The 22,137-nt window shown below is 41.9% G+C and overlaps 1 protein-coding gene across 1 annotated transcript in view; it reads right to left on the reverse strand.

Annotated features, from left to right (window-relative positions):
- LOC137498995 (uncharacterized) overlaps nucleotides 1-22,137 on the reverse strand; it is a 160,876-nt gene that overhangs the window by 27,818 nt on the left and 110,921 nt on the right. The window contains exons 2-3 of the mRNA XM_068226997.1: nucleotides 16,853-16,954; nucleotides 8,790-8,939 (exon numbers count right to left, since the gene is read on the reverse strand). Coding sequence (XP_068083098.1) covers nucleotides 8,790-8,939; nucleotides 16,853-16,954 — 252 coding nt within the window. The remainder of the gene's footprint in view (nucleotides 1-8,789; nucleotides 8,940-16,852; nucleotides 16,955-22,137) is intronic.

Below are 22,137 nucleotides of genomic sequence, written 5' to 3' on the forward strand. Positions count from 1 at the left end.
ACTTGCTCAGAGTGTAAAATATTTTAAAATGAAGTCCTGCAGCTTGGTTCCATTTCTGGTGCATGAGTGGTCAACTAACAGAAATAACAGAACGAAAAATTCACTGATGTTCAAGCAAAGAGGAAGTTTGCCACATATTTCTTGTATCTGTTGTATTTCAGGAAACTACACCATGTAATTCAAGTCCCTAAACTAGTTCTACATTGTACCGACTCAGCAGTAGTGGCAATTGGGAATTAGAAGTTGGGGGGGGGTATATACATCACAATTGAAAGAAATTGCAATAGAATGGCAAGTTCTTTATGCTCTCTGAGCAAATTTCGATACAGGATTGCCAGTCTACCAACTTAAGTGCAGTATTATTTATTTAGCATATGACATTAAAAATAAAAACACACAATCACAAATTAAATATACAATACACTATGTAGGTTAAAATTTCACCTTCAAGCTCTGCAAATAGTCTAGGGTTGTGGCACTATATATCTAACACTTAAGGTTATCTCTATGAATTACTGATCGTATTTTTTCCAGTGAAGAACAGACCTCTGAAATAGTTATAAAACCTTAACGGAACATCCCCAGGTTGCAACTGGCTTGTTCAGACGTTTAAAACATACAATTTCGATATAGTCTGCGTTATATATCGATCAGTGAGGTCTTATTTATCGAACATGATTTTTATATATCGAACAGTAAGGTTTTAAATTATATAGATGTTGATTCCCACCATCCAATAACGGACCATTTATATTGGTATTATAAATTTACTCATTCGGGACAAATATTTCAGATTCCCTATGGGAATCAACATCTATATCATCTGGTGGCCAAGCAGGCATCCGTTTTTGGTAGTGGGACAAAGTTTCTCATAGTGCATTGGCACTGCCGGTGGCTCTAAGTAGCCTACGCAGTGGCCTCCACGCTATACACTAGCCAGCGTCTTGGTGGGTGTGCTAGGTACCAACTGATGAGCCCAACCTAGCACACGGGGGTGAAACGCTGGCAACCAGGAATGAGTTAGCTGGAAAATTTATAATGTCCAATAACGGACCATTTATATTGGTATTATAAGGTTTTAAATACCGAACAGAAATATTTATTTCAAATCACTTTACTTTAGACATTATATGATTGTAATAACATGAGCAAAATAGAATGATTCTTAAATATAAATCACAAAAGTAGAGGAAGCAATAATACACATTAAAATATCCTGAGAAACACAAAAAACAGTTTCTTATCTCTTCCCTTCCACAGAGAGCAGAACATGTCTTTAGACTTCCTTGTTTCTTTTTTTTCTCTTCAATTCTTCCCGGTACTCCTTTGAAGATATCGCGTATGTTTTCCTTAATCTAAACTGATGATGTTTTTCTGGTACTTGAGAAACTTTGAGAAAATCTTTGAAAGAATCTTTGCTACTACTTGAGGTGGGTGAGCAAGCAAGTTCCGAAGCAATTGCATGCTCATTCAATATTTTCAGCTTGTGAACTTTTACTCCACTCCTCAAAACGATGGCACCAGGAAGATCTTTCTTGGGAGAAGGTACATACACCTCTAAACGTTCATCATTCGGCGTGAAATCATCTCTTCCGTGATCACCATCATTTTCTGATGAACTGTCTGTCATCGTTTCATTCTGATTATTTGATATTGTTTCACATGTTGCATTGTACCGAGTTGTAACACTTTTCAAATAAGCATACAAATCTGGTTCACCATCATTCTGTTTTTCTCCATCACATCTTAGTTTGTCATTGCACTTACTGAGAATGCGAGGAGGCAAGAATACTTCCAGGTCATCAAGCACAAACTTTAACTTCTGATTGGAAGTGGAAATGGACGATGGGCTGCCTTCGTCACTTTCTTGCTGTTGCCTTCCCACTGGAGATTTCAAAATATCTGCAACACATTTTGTGTAGTCCACAGCATTGGGATCTAGTGGATAGAGACCACACTTATGAAAGCCGCTTTTCACAATATCTGGCCTAACAGAATCATCCCAAACTTTCTTTAACATGGGAGCAAAATTTACCTTGGTTACTGATGCACTGAGAGTTCGTATTTTCTCGTCTTGAAGAGCATTTTCCCATGCTCTCTTTAGAGGTGCAAATACCCCCACATCTGCTGGTTGCAGAAGATTGGTGGCATTAGGGAAAAGGGAGTACAAAATTATTCCATGGTCATGACAATATTCACTGACTTGAAGGGATAAGTGACTCCTGTGTCCATCAAGAAATAAAATAACAGGAAGTTATTAGCTATTTGCTTTACGTCCCACTAACTACTTTTAAGGTCTTCGGAGGAAGTTATTAGCCATGACCTAAAGTGTTGAAGGTGGTTCAGAAACGTTGGGGCCTTCATCCAGCCACTTTCAGTTTTCTCGTAGATCCAAGGCTCAGGTACACTATCTTTGATAAGTTGCTGAAGTCGTATGTTGCTGTAGATGGTCATTGTTAGGGCACAACGCCCGTTGGCACAGAAATTTCTTTCTCTTTAGAGGTTGTCGTAATTTGAAGCTCTTCCCCTCTGACACCAAGGTACTTTCCTGAAACCTTATGGAACAGAAAATTTGTCTCATCTGCATTGAAGATCCTTGGGTCTTCCATAATTGAACTTGCATCCTCAGATTCCAGGTAGCACAACAGTTCAGCAAACCAACCACGTATTCTCTCTTCCGAGACAGCAGCCCTGCCCTTGCTAATGGTTTCAGCCTCCTTCTGAGACGGGGAAGGATGCCGTCCCATAAAACATTTGAACCACATTTTACCAGGTCTTCCATGCTTAAACGGTGTGCTCCTTCCTGATGACTGCACAATTTGCTGAACAGTGTCAAGTAAATTCTTTTTCTTCAACGGAAATCCTCTCTTAGCCATGTTGATTACCCATTCACTAATGCCCTCTTCTTCTCGCGAACTCAGGAATGGCTTCCACCCAAGGGCAGTCTGAATCTTCTGACGTCCAGATAGTTTGTCGTTTAACGTTGTTAAAGGGACCTGCTATGTTTTAGATGCCTGCCTTTGCGACATCATACCGGACTTAACCTGTTGAACAGCTTCAGTCAAGGCAAATAATGAATACTGACACCGTTTCATTTTTTTCAACAGGTTTAACTTAGCTTTTGGGACAATTCCCCCATTGGGCGTCTTAATTTTGACCATAGTCAAGCTCTGAGCACTAGTTAAGGAAATAAGCAAGAACTGCAAAAATAATTATTTTCTGCTTTCTAGTTTTAAATGGCTAAAAGAGTGTGGGGTAACTGCCCCCACACACCCCCTCTTGTCGACGCCACTTTATTTGCCGATGATGACGAGAAACCTTGGATAGTGACAGGATTGTTAAATAATGTGATTAGAACAACGTACGGCATCAAACAGACACAAGACATCGTAAAGGAAATCTGACTATACCCGATGAAGTTCAAAATTCAGGCCCTCTCAAGTTACAGACAGACGCCTCAGCAGTCACGACCACAGAAATCTGGACTTCGGCGCCAAATAAATCAATACTACAAATTAAAATCATAAACAGCCCATTTAATTTCAGTGGTGTTCGATATTAAGGGGTTTTTTTTGTATTAAATGAACCTCATTTATTGAATGTCCTTTCAATATTATAAAATGGGAGTCAAATATCGAACAGTATTTTATTTTAGAAATAAATATGAAGATAGGTGAAAACTCACAATACAAAAAAATAATAAACATGTATGTATGTTAACACAACCTATTATTTAAAGGATACTTTCTGAAGACACTATATTACCAACAAAAACAGCTAATCACAGGGACACTGCACCTTAGTAACAATACAACAATCTCATCAAAATCCCGCCAACTTCAAAGTTCTGAGACTTTCCCGCGCTCGCCAACACGGTAACGACTTCGACCTATCGATTGACATAAAGCTAAGTTTGGAAGGGTGAATTTAGATCTCAGATGATATGTAAACTTTTCGATGTCCTTATTTTGCAATGGGATGTGTTAACTGTTCAATATTTAAAGGGTGTTTGATATATAGAGCCATTACCCACTACAAGAAGGATTTGGGTCAAGAAAGTCTTCTGGGTTACCCTGATAAGCATTCAGGGGACACAGTTCCACTATATGACGAACTGTTTGCTTAGTAGCACCGCAGCTACATTCCGGGGAGGGAAGTTTGCCCCATTTATAGAGGAAGTCGGCGCACATTCCATGGCCTGTCCTGATACGATTGAGGGTAGACCAGGTTTTGTGAGGTAGTTCAAATCCTTTTGGTATTCTTGTAATATAGGGGAAGTCCTGATACTCAGCTGGAGCCATGGAAGTCCAGTCTTGAATCCAATCCTGCTGCAGGCTGAATTTGTCAACCAGGATTTTGGCAGTCGTTATTGGTGGAATTCTGAACCGAAGTCTGTTGTTCAAGGTGTTGGGTATATCTCCATGAATTGGCAGATTGGAATTCCTCGACAGTTTCTGGTACTCACGCAGCAAGGCATTCTTTCTCCGTAGGTGAGGTGGAGGAATATGGCTCAGAACTGGTAGCCAAAAAGTGGGGGTAGATTTTATGGTTCCCGATATAATGCGCAAAGTATGATTTATCTGGGTGTCAACCAGTTTTGTGTAACAGCTGTTCAGACAGACTGGAGAGCAATATTCTGCAGTTGAGAAGACAAGGGCAAGGGATGAAGTTCGTAAGGTCGAAGCAGAAAAACCCCAGGTGGTGCCACACAGTTTGTGGATGATATTGTTCCGTGATTGGAGTTTAGCTTTTGTCATCTTCAGATGTTCCTTGAAGGACAGTGTTCTGTCAAGGGTTACTCTGAGGTATTTTGGGTGTCTGTTGTGAGGAATTCTGGAATTTGACATTAAGTTCACGGTGGGCCAGCTTGTCTTGAGATGGAAACATGAGACTTCAGTTTTACTCAAACTTGGCCTAAGTCTCCACTTACGAAAGTACTGATCTAAGGTGGCAAGATCAGCTGTCAGCATATCTTCAGTGTTCTCCATAGATTTGCCCTGCATTGCGAATGCCCAGTCATCCGCATAACCAAATGCTTTGGAGGCTGTTTTTGGTAAGTCTGATATATACAAGTTAAACAGCAGAGGTGCTAGTACCGATCCTTGAGGAAGACCGTTATTAAGGATCCTTTCCTTACTTGTCTTGTTTCCCAAAATTACTTGAAACCTCCTATTTAAAAGTATGTTTTTGATGAGCTTGGCGATTTCTTGCAAGATATTACTTGAAGCACTTTGTTGACAAGTCCTTGTCTCCATACTGTATCGTATGCTGCAGTAAGGTCCACGAACACAACTGAGGTTTTTAGTTGATTTTGAAAACCAGCTTCAATGTGTGTAGTCAGAGAGAGAACCTGGTCTGTGCAACTTTGATTTGGGTGAAAGCCCACTTGTTCAATGGGTACATGGTTAAGAACTACTGAGCCAATTCTGTTGTAAAGAAGTCTCTCCAGTAATTTGTAAACCACACTCAGAATTGCAATTGGGCGGTAGCTTTGAGGATTTTTACAAGATTTATCTGGTTTGAGAATGGCGATGATCTTTGTCTGTTTCAGAAGTCGAGGGATGGACCCTGTTTCTAAGATACTGGAGTAGAACTTTGATAACAAGATCATTGCATACTTCCCAGCATGCACTAAAAATTCTGAGTGAATGCCATCAAAACCAGGGGCTTTTCCTAATTTTACATCTTTTAAAGCCGTAGCAACTTCCTCTCGAGAGAATGGATAAGAAAATCTGCTACCCTCAAGACTGTCTGTTTTCAAGGCTCTGATTTCCCTTTTGATTGCAGTGGTATGGTCGCGATCTTTCGGAGCATTTGAACTTGACATGATATAAGATGCAACTTTGTTGGGGTTTATAGGAATAGTGTCCCGAGCTACTCGGCTCCTATCTCCTAATTTCCTTAACAAGGGCCATGCCTTCCTGCTTGAATGTTTGAAGTTGAGGTTTTCAACTGTTTCTGTCGGCGAGCAGTGTCCAGGCTGTGTAACAGTTGATCAGCTGTTTTTTATTTTTTTATTTTGCTACTTGCTTTACGTCGCACTGACACAGATAGGTCTTATGGCGACAAAGGGACAGGAAAGGCATAGGAATGGGAAGGAAGCGGCCGTAGCCTTAATTAAGGTACAGCCCCAGCATTTGCCTGGTGTGGGAAACCACGAAAAACCATCTTCAGTACTGCCGACAGTGTGTTCTTGTCTCCAATTGTTTGGAATTCTTGGTACAGTTCTTCACTAGCTTCGCTCCATCCAGGAATATATTCCTTTAAATAACCCCTAAGTATAAACTTCTTTGGTGTGCTTATTATGGCACCTGTGAATCTCTCATAGTTGTCACTTGTTGGGGGAATCCATCCCAATACCTTATCAAGCTGTTCAGTAAAGGCAGGCCAATTTACCTTTCGGAAGTTCCAGCGTGGTTGAGGAGTAGTTGAAACAATAGGGACTTTTATTCCGATCTCTATTACAACTGGCCGGTGCTTGCTATCAGGAAAGATGCAGAGAACTTTTCACGTAACTGGTAGGGGAGTGCAGTTGTTAGTAGACACAAAACACAAATCAGGATTAGACTCTCGTCCCCATGCTGCTGATCTAAAAGTGCAGAGATCTTTAGCATCATAAATAAGATGGAGGTTGTGATCCTCAACCCATGAAACCAAAGATTCCCTATTCTCATCACTAGAAGTGTATCTCCATTGTTCATGATGACCATTAAAATCTCCGAGGTAGACAGCTGGATGTGGCTGGTGTTGGACAACATTAGGGGACCATTGCTCAGCTGGAGGTTTATACACATTAGTGAATGTAATGTCTGCTATTCTGGTGATCACAGAGTGGATGTTTTCAGCAGTACTTGTAGTGCACAGTGAGGCATTTTCAACAGCATGTCGTACATATGTTGCGACCCCGTATGCATGATGGAATGTAACTCCTAAAAGATCATAGTCAGGAATTTTTCCTCTACAGTGCAGTTGAGCTTCATATGCTGCATGAGTTTCCTGTATAACAATCAAGTCAATATTTTTATTGAGGGATATTCTCGATAGTAGCTCGCCCTTAGCTCGACTCATGTTGAGCTGGAGAATTCTCATCATTGGTCCTAGATTTCTACATAGCAGGCCCTTAGAAGGACCATTTGCATTAGATTTTGTCATTGTGATGAGTTTTTAGCCAGGAGATCACTAGGATTATCTAGCTGTCGAATGCTGATGTTCAGTTCGGTAATAGAAAAATATTTTCCAACTTCCTTAGCAGGGGTACCACGGGCAGGAATCAGTTTCACCCCCTTAAGTGCAGTAATGATAGTACTATACAATAAAACTTTAACCAAAGGAACAATAATTATGCATGTATTACAATTAAATAGAAATACGGTGTGATTATACAATTAAAAAGTAATTTAGTATTTGACTACACACTACAAAAGTAACATACATTAGGTAGAAATGAACAGACATACTCTATTGATTGAGTGGGACTGCCAGATCGACGAATGCATGCGGCAAGTGTGCAACCTTCGCAAAAATATACCCCTGCTACCCTTCGTCGCATTGCCCCGTGAGTCTCCACTAATGCTATGACGCTGTACAGTTCCAATTCGGACAAACGACGTATTGTGCGTATTTCCGCTAAAAGTGTTCTTAATAATTAAAGAAATTAAAGGAAATAATTAGCTGGAAAGACAACAGGGTTTGTACAAATTGCTTTTTTTTTTTTAATAATTCCCAGTTTCAGGTGGCTAAAGTGGAATAAAAATTGTATTTTTCTTCCCAAAGTGGGAATCGCCTAATCGCCACGACTGCGACTCAGGTAGGGCTTATGATAACAATGGGACAGGACAAGGTTAGGACTGAGAAGGAAGCAACCATGGCCTTACTTAAGGTGCAGCCTTGAATTCTTAATTTCAATGATCAAATGTATATGTGCAATCTTATGGTCTTTAAATGGTCATTTACAGAAGCACCTACCCTACCTTTCACATACTTCATAAGCACATTCCCTATCTTTTTTTTTTTTTTTTTTTGTAACGAAGGCAATGTTGCTTCTTGACAAATCTCTCCTCTTGATTCAGATAAGAATGATCTAGTCTTCTTAATAGATGCTGAATTTTGCACCACCTCGACTATATTTCTTATCAACTTCTTTTCAAATTTCCTTGAACATATCTGCTCACAACATGACAGAATTAGTAAGTGTCGAGCTTGGACAGAATGCAAATATTTTTCAGGAAACATGGTGCTCAGTGTGACAGAACAATGGACTGGGATAAGAAAGATGTACGCTTTTAATGAGGGAGTTGGTTGCGTAGAACAGGCCAAGTAATTATAAGCTCGCATTCGTGAGATGGTACTTTCAAACCCAACTGTCCGCAGCCTTGAAGATGGTTTTCCGTACTTTTCCATTTTCACGGCAGGCAAATGCTGCGGCTGTACCTTAACTAAGGCCATGGCCACATCCTTCCCAAAACCTAGCCCTGTCCTCTTACATTGTTGCCAGAAACCTATATAAGTTAATGTTTAAAAAATGTATGCTTATATTTGAAGTCTCTATGGATAAAGGATTGCAAATTTAAAGAAATGCAGTACATTTATGGTAAAATGATTAATTATATAAACTACATCTGAAGTGTGCTGGTACCACAAGATCTTTTATTGAACATTTATAATATAAAAATATACAAAACTACATCAGACTTGTTAGAGCCATACAATGTAATAACAATTCGAAAAATAAATCTCTAGCCAATAGCACCCTCCGCCAGCACCCTCAGCACTTATAAAAGCACACATACTTGGGACTCGACCGACTTGGCCAGCACCGGACTAGGACCTGGCTTGTGAACTACCACAGAGCCGTTGCCAAAGTTACTGTACTCCACGGCCCGCCGACTGCTGCCGTAACTGAGGAAACCTCTCGATGACTTGAGCTCCTGCTGCTGCTCCTGCAAAGAAACAACGTGTCTACTTACTCATCACATCTACATTAATGTAATTCTGGCCACCTCCACCCTGATGAAGGTGAGAAGCAGAAACAAGCTTGGCAGAGGTTCGGAAGAAACAGAACCGGGACTGATGAGGAGAAAGCTCATCTATTTGAAGAAACTTTGTATGAAAATTTGGAGACCATTCTTGTCCTTGTGTGTTTTCATGTTTGTTCTTATCTCCCCCTTCTGTTGCTCTTCCTTTCCACACTGACTTGTCATTGTGTTTACCCTATTATGTCTCCCTTTTCTCTGATTTGATACTTGTTTGTTTCTTTCCATTGCTCAAAAGTACAACGGGTATGCATGTGGATAAAGACGTGGAAGGCATGACAGTTTCTGGGCTGGAACATTATCAATGTCCCCATGGGATGGAAAAGGTTGGAGGTTGGCAGGCAGATCAGAAAGATACATACTTCCACAGGTTGTACCCCTACCAAGACAAATACCTAGACATATTCCTTGAGCTTTCAGTAGACTCTCCCCAGGGCCTTCACACCCATCAGCATATTACAATCTGGCTCCATGGCTAAATGGTTAGCATGCTGGCCTTTGATCACAGGGGTCCCAGGTTCATTTCCCAGCAGGGTCGGGAATTTTAACCATCACTGGTTAATTTCGCCGGCATGGGGACTGGGTGTATGTGTCGCCTTCATCATAATTTAATCCTCATCACGACGTGCAGGTCGCCTACGGGAGTCAAATCAAAAGATTTGGACCTGGCGAGCCAAACATGTCCTTGGACACTCCCGGCACTAAAAGACATACGCCGTTTCCATTTCAGCATATTACACATGCCATTCACACCCAAGCTACTTCTACCAGTATTTTATTTATTTCATGTATGGCATAAAATCTACATATATACAAGTGAATATATTACAATAACAAGAAAACATTATTTCATATAAGGATATCCAGCCCTTCCATCCACTCTAACACTGCATCTGATGGTATAAAGAAATCAGCCCAGCTACCCGAGTAAGCACATGGCTGCCAACAATGTGAGCAATGGTTTGTCGCGGGGTGCCACAGTCGCATTCCGGTGACGATACGCAGTTCCACTTGTAGAGTGAGTCCCTGCATCTTCCATGGCCTGTCCAAACTCTGTTAAGAGTGACCCACTGCTTGCACGGTAGATAGAATCCACTAATAATTTGCGCACCAGAAAATACGTTGTAAAGGGACAAATATATTGAAGATTCCTAGTGGTCTTTCCAACATTCACAGCGTTAAAAGTTGTTGCGGGTCATGTCAGTAACATCACGCAAAGGTGGATGGTGTGACTTTGACCTTTGAAGATTGAGCGCAGGGATGTCTTCTTGTACCGGTAGTTGGGGGTTTTTGTAGATTTTATAGTACTCTCTTAAAAGGGCGTTCGATCTGTACAAATCAGGTGGCATTATTACCAGCATTCGTCTATTATTCAGAGCTCTACCAAGCTTCTCTTGTACAAATACGTTGTACTCCCAAGTCTTCTATATGGATATGAGACATGGGAAACATGCAGGTGACATATAAATGCTTGAAGGTAGCTGCCATGTTGGAGGTCAGAGGAAGAGGTGATGACGACTCCAATAAGATAAGGCGACCAGAACCAGTCCCATTATATAGGCTGGTCGTCAACTTCTCTTTCGCTGAGAGTTAGACTGTTATCAGCTCTACTGCACATGCATGTGACGTCATTCTGGACTGTTTACCTCTCATCTTCATGCTGTACCACATGGCTGAAGAACTGGAGAATCCACCACAGAAACATACAGCAATTAATACATCCCTCCACACACATATAATTATATATTTCCATGTATTAAGGAATATAATAGAATATATTTATTTATCACCTACAGTATGTCCCAATTACAGATGATGTAATAGAAAAATTAATTAGAAAATTAAATTAAATAATTAAATTTTTAAAAAATTAAATAATATACATACAAATATATATACAAGCAGATAAAAATCTTCACATGTTTTATACAGATTATTCACATAATTTACAAAATTATCACGTTCCTTCCTTGAGAAGAACTTTACGAATTGCAATGGAAGGGTGGTGAAAAATTTCGAGTGACCTTTCCAGCTGATTTATTGTCCTAAGGGCTTGCATGAGCCAAGAATTTTCATGCGCAACCGTCCTACATTTGGGCAGGTGGAATGTACATTTCTGCCTTGTTCGTCTGCTTGGAACATGAAGTGGGATCAACCCCAATATAGCCGGACTGTCCACTTTACTCTTCAAGCATTTAATCACTAACATCGCGTTCGCACACTTTCGGCGCGTTGTCAGCGTATTCATTCCAAGAATGTTTACAAACTCTTCATACCTGCTTGAAGAGAGTGGCATGCCCGGGAATATGAAACTAATCTACTTCATGAACCTTATCTGTACTCTTTCGAGATGGTGTATGTGGCCTTTCTGATACGGGAGCCACACCTCACAACCATACTCGAGACAGGGTCTCACCAGGGAACAAAACAGTGTTTTGACACATGAAATATTACTGAAATCTTTACAATTCCTCTTGACAAACCCCAGGAGTCTGAAAGATTTCTTTATAATACCATCGATGTGTTTCTCAAAGGATAAGCCATTCCTGTTACTAAGAATTACACCTAGATCATTAAACTCCTCCACACGATTTAAACTTTCTTCACTGATTTTATACCTGTAAAATACAGGTGTTAATTTCCGAGTAAATGACATGACACCACACTTGAATTTATTCACTTTAAGGGACCACTTATCACACCACTCGCATATTTTCTTCAGATCCTCTTGTAGATAATTGCCATCACTGTCTTCTTCTATGACTTTATATAGTTTCAAGTCATCAGCGTACAAAAGACATTCACTGGTCTGAACGACTGTACTAATATCATTTAGAAACAAAACAAACAGAAAAGGCCCTAACAGTGATCCCTGTGGGATGCCAGATGAAGGTTGATTGGGGTTAGAGATCAAACCCTCAGACTTGACAAAACATATTCGTTTTGTCAAGTAGCTCTTTAGCCACTCAAAAATACTCCCAGACACTCCATACGCAGACAACTTTCTCAATAAGGCTTCGTGTTGTAAAGAGTCGAAGGCTTTGGAGAAATCAGTATATATCACATCAACCTGTTTACCTTTGTCCAATGCATCGGAAATTGAAGATAAATAAACTGCCAGATCGGTAACAGTTGACCTGCTTTTAACAAATCCATGCTGAGATGGGTCTATGTACTGACTAAAAGAGTCATACAGGCGATTATATACGACTTTCTCCGCCACCTTCGATAAAAGTGAGAGCAGCACTACTGGTCTATAATTATCGAACAACATCTTATCACCTTTCTTAAAGATAGGAATTACGTAACACTTTTTCCACTCGGCTGGAAAACACCCACACTTAAATGATTTATTTATAATTTTACATAGTGGAATTGCCAGTTCGGAAGCACATTCACGGAGGACGATGCCAGGTATCTCATCAGGCCCACATGATTTGTTGATATCCACCGATGACAGGATCCATCTCACTTCTACCACAGAAGTTTGAATAGACACTGGATCTATTGAAAATGGGGGAGAAAAAGTTGAATTGCAGGGCTCGGAAGGAGAATGGTACTTCGCGAAAGTTTGCGCAAATGTGTTTAGAATTTTATCTTTATTGTGGATTTCAGTTCCGTTTATGTGCATAGTGGGAGGCAGACGGGAAGATTTTCTTTTATTATTAATGAAATTCCAAAAGCGCATAGGGCGTGTGATGACGTCATCTTCTACCGACCTAACGTAGTCCCTGTACTTAGCACGCTGCAGTTTTTTACATTCACTTCGTAATGTGGAAAACTGCACATAGTCGCACTCTTGGCCTAATCGTTTGTATTTCCTTCTCGCCCTTTCTTTTTCCTTCAGTTTCTGGATTAGTTCCGAGTCGTACCAAGAAGGATATTTTCTGATGTTAATTTTTTGAAATGGTACGCTGTCTTTTATGACCGCATATAGTAAGTCATAAAAAGTGCTCACAGCTTCATCCACAGAGTGAGACTCTTTAATCATATCCCAGGGGCACAGGGATAAAAGGTCCCTCATTAAAGAAAAATCAGCTTTCTTCCATGCAAATATGACTTTGTTTTGCGCTTTGAAGTGAAATGTCCTTGGCATAGGCAGGAAGATTTCGATGGCTTGGTGATCTGAGTGAATTACATTTTCAGTTTTGACGCACTCTCCACTCCGAAGTAATTCGTTTGAGACTAAAATAAAGTCTAGAAAATTATCATTCCTAGTAGGGAAATCACAAATCTGACTGAGATAAAATTCATTAATAATTTCTAGAAATAAGAATACCTCCTCGCTTCTCTGTTGATAATGTGTTGTACTTTCGACGACTCATCAGTATTTACAGGCTGCCATTAAAAGGTAATACGTATCAAATTGTATCTATAAAGTTATATTATAATACCAATATAGTTGGTCCGTTACTGGACATTATAAATTTTCCAGCTGACTCATTCCTGGTTGCCAGTGTTTCGCCCCAGTGTGCTAATTTGGGCTCATCAGTTGGCAGTTGCATACCGTGGAGGCTACTACTCTACTACTAAAATGTTTTCATTCCTCCCGTGAAGTGGGAGGCGGACCTCTTAGACGGTAATGCCGTCTCTCAGGCCAGGAGATTTGTTACGGAGAAGGTGAGAAGGTTGGCGGCCGTGGCCTGTACTAGGAACTGTCCCGGCATTCGCCTTAGTGCAGGAGAATGGAACACCACAGAAAACCATTCTCAGGACGCCGACGGTTGGGGCCAGCCGTGAGGTCCAGCCCTTTTCTGTCTCCCAAATGCAGAGGCATAGAGCCACGATAGAGCTGTGGCCACCCTTCCTCTGCTCGGTTACCAGTCGGAGTGCAAAGCTGTTGGGCCACGGACCAGTCATGGCCACTTGTGGGACAAGACCCACTCTGCATCCACCGACGGCCTTGGAGGTTACTACTACTAAAATGTTTTCATTCCTCCACTGAAGGGGGAGACGGGCCTCTTAGATGGTAACGCCGTCTCTCAGGCTGGGAGATTTTTTACGGTAAAGATCTATGGAGAAGGTGAGGGGGTTGGCAACCGTGGCCTATACTAAGGACTGTCCCGGCATTCGCCTTAGTGCAGGAGAATGGAAAACCACGGAAAACCGTTCTCAGGACGCCGACGGTTGGGGCCAGCCGTGAGGTCCAGCCCTGTCCCATCTCCCAAATGCAGAGGCGTAGATCCACAATAGAACCGTGGCCACCCCTCCTCTGCTCGGTTGGAGTGCAGAGCTGTTGGATCGTGGACCAGCTGTGGCCACTTGTGGGACAAGACCCACTCTGCATCCACCGACGGCCTTGGAGGTTACTACTACTAAAATGTTTTCATTCCTCCCCTAGCTGCCTCTGTGGATCAGCGGTAGAGTGTCGGCCTCCGGATCCCAAGACAGCGGGTTCAAACCCGGCAGAGGTAGTCGGATTTTTGAAGGGCGGAAAAAAGTCCATTTGACACTCCATGTCGTACGATGTCGGCATGTAAAAGACCTCTGGTGACACATTTGGTGTTTACCCGACAAAATTCATTAAATCTCAGCCATAGACGCTCAAGAGAGTTTCGGTTTACCCGGTCTGCCATCCAGTGGGGGCCTAGAGTAAAACGGAACATCAAAATTGACGAGCAGACAGCCAGATGGCGTCAAATTGAAATGTCTGCACACGGTAGCTGAGGCCATACGATTATTATTATTATTTATTCCTCCCCTGAAGGGGGAGACGGGCCTCTTAGATGGTAATGCCGTCTCTCAGGCTGGGAGATTTTTTACGGTAAAGATGTATGGAGAAGGTGAGGGGGTTGGCAGCCGTGGCCTATACTAAGGACTGTCCCGGCATTCGCCTTAGTGCAGGAGGATGGAAAACCACGGAAAACCATTCTCAGGACGCCGACGGTTGGGGCCAGCCGTGAGGTCAAGCCCTGTCCCATCTCCCGAATGCAGCGGTGTAGAGCCACAATAGAACCGTGGCCACCCCTCCTCTGCTCGGTTGGAGTGCAGAGCTGTTGGATCGTGGACCAGCTGTGACCACTTGTGGGCCAAGACCCACTCCCCATCCACCGACCCTGTGGAGACCACTGCGTAGGCTACTTGGAGCCACCGGCAGTGCTAATGCGCTATGAGAGACTTTGTCTCATTTTCAAAAAATTGATGCCTACCTGGCCATCAGATGATACAGATGTTGATTCCCATTGGGAACCTGAAATATTTGTCCTGACTGAATACATTTATTTATTTATTTATTATTTACATATTTTATGCCCACATTGGAGCACTTAAATCAATACAGAACTTTCTCATCCTCTCTGACCTGGAAGCCCTTTGTGTGTCCGATATAGTACACTGACTGACAGAGCAAATGCAACACCAAGAAGGAGTGGTCAGAACTTTATGCCAATTGCAGGGTAGACTGACGTCACTGAGGTATGCTCATGATGTGAAATGCGCCGCTGTGCTGCGCACGTAGCGAACGATAAATGGGACACGGCGTTGGCGAATGGCCCACTTCGTACCGTGATTTCTCAGCCGACAGTCATTGTAGAACGTGTTGTCGTGTGCCACAGGACACGTGTATAGCTAAGAATGCCAGGCCGCCGTCAACGGAGGCATTTCCAGCAGACAGACGACTTTACGAGGGGTATGGTGATCGGGCTGAGAAGGGCAGGTTGGTCGCTTCGTCAAATCGCAGCCGATACCCATAGGGATGTGTCCACGGTGCAGCGCCTGTGGCGAAAATGGTTGGCGCAGGGACATGTGGCACGTGCGAGGGGTCCAGGCGCAGCCCGAGTGACGTCAGCACGCGAGGATCGGCGCATCCGCCGCCAAGCGGTGGCAGCCCCGCACGCCACGTCAACCGCCATTCTTCAGCATGTGCAAGACACCCTGGCTGTTCCAATATCGACCAGAACAATTTCCCGTCGATTGGTTGAAGGAGGCCTGCACTCCCGGCGTCCGCTCAGAAGACTACCATTGACTCCACAGCATAGACGTGCACGCCTGGCATGGTGCCGGGCTAGAGCGACTTGGATGAGGGAATGGCGGAACGTCGTGTTCTCCGATGAGTCACGCTTCTGTTCTGTCAGTGATAGTCACAGCAGGCGAGTGTGGCGTCGGCGTGGAGAAAGGTCAAATCCGGCAGTAACTGTGGAGCGCCCTACCGCTAGACAACGCGGCATCATGGTTTGGGGCGCTATTGCGTATGATTCCACGTCACCTCCAGTGCGTATTCAAGGCACGTTAAATGCCCACCGCTACGTGCAGCATGTGCTGCGGCCGGTGGCACTCCCGTACCTTCAGGGGCTGCCCAATGCTCTGTTTCAGCAGGATAATGCCCGCCCACACACTGCTCGCATCTCCCAACAGGCTCTACGAGGTGTACAGATGCTTCCGTGGCCAGCGTACTCTCCGGATCTCTCACCAATCGAACACGTGTGGGATCTCATTGGACGCCGTTTGCAAACTCTGCCCCAGCCTCGTACGGACGACCAACTGTGGCAAATGGTTGACAGAGAATGGAGAGAACCATCCCTCAGGACACCATCCGCACTCTTATTGACTCTGTACCTCGACGTGTTTCTGCGTGCATCGCCGCTCGCGGTGGTCCTACATCCTACTGAGTCGATGCCGTGCGCATTGTGTAACCTGCATATCGGTTTGAAATAAACATCAATTATTCGTCCGTGCCGTCTCTGTTTTTTCCCCAACTTTCATCCCTTTCAAACCACTCCTTCTTGGTGTTGCATTTGCTCTGTCAGTCAGTGTAATAATTAAATCATTATCAACAAAAGTGGGTTCCTAAATTAAGAGCTGCAACAAAATTATATAGTCACCTTGAAAATAGTATAGGCTGTGTCTTCATAACGTTGTTTAATTGCAGTTGGAGACTCGGCTACTTGGCTGTGACCTTGCTGCATTGGACGGTCCTCTTCAACCTGGAAACATTCACCATATACACATGTTTTAATAAAACTATTACACTGCTCTGGTACATCTGTATAAAGTATTTTTCAATTATAGTAGGATAACTTGCTTGGCAAGCAATTTTATAACCAATACTAGCTTCTACCCATGGCTCCATCTGGGTCAACCAGGTTTTTCAAAACAAACCAATTGTGTCCTTTGAGTTTTGTACAAAAAAAGAAAATGTGGATCACAAAGGTGTATTAGTTTTAGCTAGAGAAGTGAAGTGGATTTGAATAAACCTTGGGTAAATCTTGAGTTTCAGAGGTTAGACTAAAACTTCTGGGAGGTAATATCTCCAATGGTGATAAATGGTAGATATATGCACTGTATTTGTTTGAATTTGTTTATCTGTCACTCAGTGACAAATCATTATATATCTGAATGTACAGAAATTGAAATAGGATTATTTGCAGGCCACATGGCATCAAGTCACTGGACAAGTCCCTGTGACTTTGATTTGTTTCCCAAACTATAGAAACCACTCCGAGGGAATCGTCTCCAGACACAAGATGCCATACTTTAAGTAGTACACCGCTCTGTTGCGGGGATCAACACAGGCGGCCCTGTTACTGGTAACCTACTTTCCACACATCTAGCGACATATTGCAGGGGATTACTTTGAAGATCGGTAGAGGTTTTATGGTTCTACAATAAATAGTTCTGTATATTTTCATATGTTGCCACTACTTGTTTTCAGCCATCGTATCTTCACAGTAGATAGAAGCTCACTCACTACATGGGAGGCAAAAGGATCTACTGTATTCTTTATTCTAAGATGTGTGGTACAGGTGAAATGGAAGTGAAACATGAACAATAACTGGCTCAGAAGAAAGGAGAACAGAAGCTTTTGAAATGTGGTCTTACAGAAAATGCTGATAGTGAGAGGGGTAGATCGAATTACAGATAAAGAGCCACTAAATCAAGTTAGTGAGAGGAAAAAGATTTGGCAAAATCTGACCAGAAGAAGAGACAAATTAACAGGAAATGGCATCACAAACCGAATGAAAGCCTAGGTCATCAATTGGGAACTGTGTTCGTCTGTGTCATCATATCTCTAGTTTGGATGGTGGATACCGAAATCTCCAATATATCGGATGGGGAAGTAAGTCCATTCCATGCAACCATGAATATTTACCTGATGAAGGTGAAGCAGAGAATTTGCCCAGATCATCACAATCAAGGTTACAACAACAAAGTAATCTGTTCACCTGGTTTATCACAAGCATCCACCCCTTTGGGTGTGAGAGGTACGAGTAGAATACACCCATGGAAAACACTGCCTGTTGTAAGAGGTGACTAAAAGGGCACCAGAAGCTCTTAACGTAGGTGTGTGGTTTGGTGACCATCGGGCCCTTAGCTGAGTCCTGGCATTTACTTGTGCCAGGCTCTTCACTTTCATCTATCCTATCCGACCTCCACTCGTCAACTCTTGTTCTTTTCTGACCCCAACGGTATTAGGTCATGAGGCCTAGGGAGTCCTTTATTTTTCAGCTCTTCTCTCCCTTTAAGAGCCTCCGTGGCTCAGGCAGCAGCACGCCAGCCTCTCACCACTGCGTTCTGTGGTTCAAATCCCAGTCACTCCATGTGAGATTTGTGCTGGACAATGTGGAGGCGGGACAGGTTTTTCTCTGGGTACTCTGGTTTTCCCTGTCAAATTCATTCCAGCAACACTCCCCAATATCATTTAATCTGTCATTTATTAAACATTGCCCCGGAGGAGTGCAACAGGCTTTGGTAACCGGCACAATTCCTATCCTCGCCGCTAGATGGGGGCTTCATTCATTCCGTTCCTGACCTGGTCGAATGACTGGAAACAGGCTGTGGATATTCATTTTTTTTCTCCATTTCCTTTCTTTGACCAATACCTTCATTTTTTTTACCCTTTCATTTTTTCTCTGATTAGTGTTATAGAGGATGGTTGCCTAGTTGTACTTTCTCTTGAAATAATAATCACTATCACCACTAGCACAAGCATCTATCTCTATAGTTACATTGCTTACCTTTTTTTGAAGTAAAGAAATGTCTCCATATGGTCATGGTTGGGACTTATGCATGCAACTTTTTTATTATTGCTGTGTATCAGATGGTGAAATACCCATACATCAAATAATGAAACAGAAGAAATTTACTGTACCTCCCCCACCCAAATCTTGAAAACTACTCCAGCATCTCCAATCAGTTACAGAATCTTTGCCTAAAAACTACAAATTTTCTTCTGGGTTTGTACAGCGATATAAAGATATAAGGTGCCTAAAACACTCCTTTACACTTTCATTTTGATAAGCACTAAACTAGCTAGAGTGTAACAGATGCTTATGATTACACAGTCATAAACCATTATACAGCTGACAATGTACCGAGCAAGTGGCCATACAGTTAGGGTCATGCAGCTGTGAGCTTGCATTTGGGAGATAGTAGGTTCAAACCCCACTATTGGCAGCCCTAAATACAGTAGTTTTCTGTGATTTCCCATTTTCACACCAGGAAAATGCTGGGGCTGTACCGTAATTAAGGCCACGGCCACTTCCTTCCCACCCCCAGTCCTTTCCTATCCCATTGTCACCATAAGACCTATCTGTGTCAGTGGAATGTACAGCAAATTGCAGCTGAAAATGTTGTTGAACCCTTCATTACGGTGATCTAAACAACTTCTCTGCTTCGGCTGCACAATGAGTGTGCAGTTTCATCAGGCAAATATTCATAGTTGAATGGAACAAATTTATTTCCCCACCCAATATACTGTTAGAGGGGGAATCCTGTTCATGTCTGTAGGATTTCCCAACTCTTAACCTGTATGTATACCATGGGTGATGCTAAACGAGCAACAATGTACTAGTGGCCAATTCATCAACAATCAATTATCAACTCACTGGAAGAAACAATACAATCCATATCTATACTTTGTCAATGAAGAAGTGAAAGGCATTGTCCTCCCAACCACAAGGGCTTTCCCCTAGGTATCATAGACCTGTTCCCATCTTTGGTAAATTGTACTCCTCAATCTTGCTGGAATTTTAATAAACCCAATTGAGGTCACTTCAGCACAGACTTCAGGAACATTCCTGTTCACTCCACCTATTCCATCCAGCTACACACATTTCACTGGTTCAGTGATCTCAGTTTGCAAGAAGAATGTTCCAAGAGGCCTACAGAAACAAAACTGGAACAAAACTAGTGAGGCACGATATGAGAAGTATCTATCCAGTGATGATTCTCTGAAGTAGTTGACACCCTCTTACACAGCTTGGATGAATGCTGCTGGCAGAAGTGAAACAGTACTGTAGAAACCATTGATTTTAAACAGTCCAGAAAGAAAGATGGAATCTTTGCCAAACTCTCGGTGACAACAGAGCTTGCCGCTGTAATGGGAAGGGTTTTGTCACCTTGAACTCACATTGTGAGTGTATCCCGAATACCGTCAGATAAAAAGTATATAATCCAAGTAAAGCAGTGGCTCAAACTACTGAAATACATTATTCAATAGTACTTAACCTACTCAGAACCATTCACAAATCTAGAAGTAGATAATGTTATCAAAGATCTCAAACAGGTTGGTTTGATGGCATATTTTCTAAGTTTCTGATAAAAGGTAGACTAAAATGTTGGCTAAATTCTACTCCAACATTTTATTAATCTGCCACATGAATTCAAGGAAAGCAAGTTTACTGCAATATTGAAACCCTGATAACCAGGTAGATAGCTACTGCCCAACAGTGCTACTGAGTGTATGCTACAATACTTTCGAGAGACTTATCTACAAGAGGATCGAGTGAGCGATCACTGAAATGATCCCTAAACAATAAGCTGCATTCAGGCAGAATCGTATGTGTTGGTCAAGTCCTAGACTAACAACTTACACTGAGGTTGGATTCCAAAGAGGCACTGCAATATCTGCATTCTTTGCAGACCTGAAAGCTGTCTTCAATACTGTATGGAGACAAGGACTGATATTCGAATTATAATGGGTCATTCCACATAAAATAATATTATTTATTTAGTACAGACTGACTCCTTGGCTGAATGGTCAGTATAATAGACTACTAGGTTCATTTTTGTCCAGGTTGATGATTTAAATCACACATGGAGGAAACTTAATATTAACGAGTTCTTTACAAATTAAATAACAAGGAAAAACAGCTATAGCCATGTCCATATGGAAAGGCTCTGGTCATGACATTGTTAAATTTAACAAATGCATATGAGTGTTCCCATGGAGAAGGTTTTGCAAACAATGGTCAAAAAGAGACTGGGTGCACATACTGTAGAAATGGTGCAAGCAATGTACAACTGCATCAGCAGTGTACACACACCAGCTGGAAAGACAGAAATGAAACTGAACTAAAATGGAGGGTGTGTTTTCACCTCTTTTGTTTCTAATGGTTATGGACAAAATTGTAAAGGAGAGAAAGGAAGCCTATAGTAATAGGGAGATGAAGTTATTACTCTTCCATAACTTAACCTAGCTCATTTTCTTCATATTCCTTTCTCCTCTACTCAATGCTGTCCCCTATATTGTACATAATGTATTGTTTTTTAAAATGTACTATACCGTTACTTATGTGTTATATCTGTAATTATCTCACTGTGCCTAGCTGTAAGTTCTTCTCTTCATTTTATTCAATCTTTAATTTTCCTCGTTGTTTTTTTGCCTTTATGTTTTGTTGTTAATTGTTGTATTTCTACAGTTATTTTGTTAGTTTTTAATTTTTTCCCCCTCTCTGTTTATCATTAGATAATTTTTCCTCATTGTTCTCCACTTATTTTTTTATGTTTGCATTGTGCTGCTCCACTGCATACATATTTTTCATTGCGGAACTCTGTAATTCGGCTTCTCGCTGTTTTGGTTTCCCAAATAGATAAATAAACTATCTGTAGACAATATGCTGTCTTTTACTTCTTGAAATGTTCCAAGAGTCCGACACAAAGAGTATATCCCTGGCTGGAACAAAACTGGTGAGCAGTCTCTATCCAGTATGTAATCAAATTGGTGAGAGGGAAAAGATTTGGCAAAGTTTGACCATAAGAAGAGACAAATTGATAGGAAATGGTATCACAAACCAAAAGAAAGCCTAGGTCATCAATTGGTAACTGCATTCATCTGTACCGAACAGTAAAGAAGTACAAGAACAACTTGATGTAGTGAATGAGAAAA

The sequence above is a fragment of the Anabrus simplex genome, chromosome 3, assembly GCF_040414725.1.
Source record: "Anabrus simplex isolate iqAnaSimp1 chromosome 3, ASM4041472v1, whole genome shotgun sequence".
In the NCBI taxonomy this organism is placed as follows: Eukaryota; Metazoa; Arthropoda; class Insecta; order Orthoptera; family Tettigoniidae; genus Anabrus; species Anabrus simplex.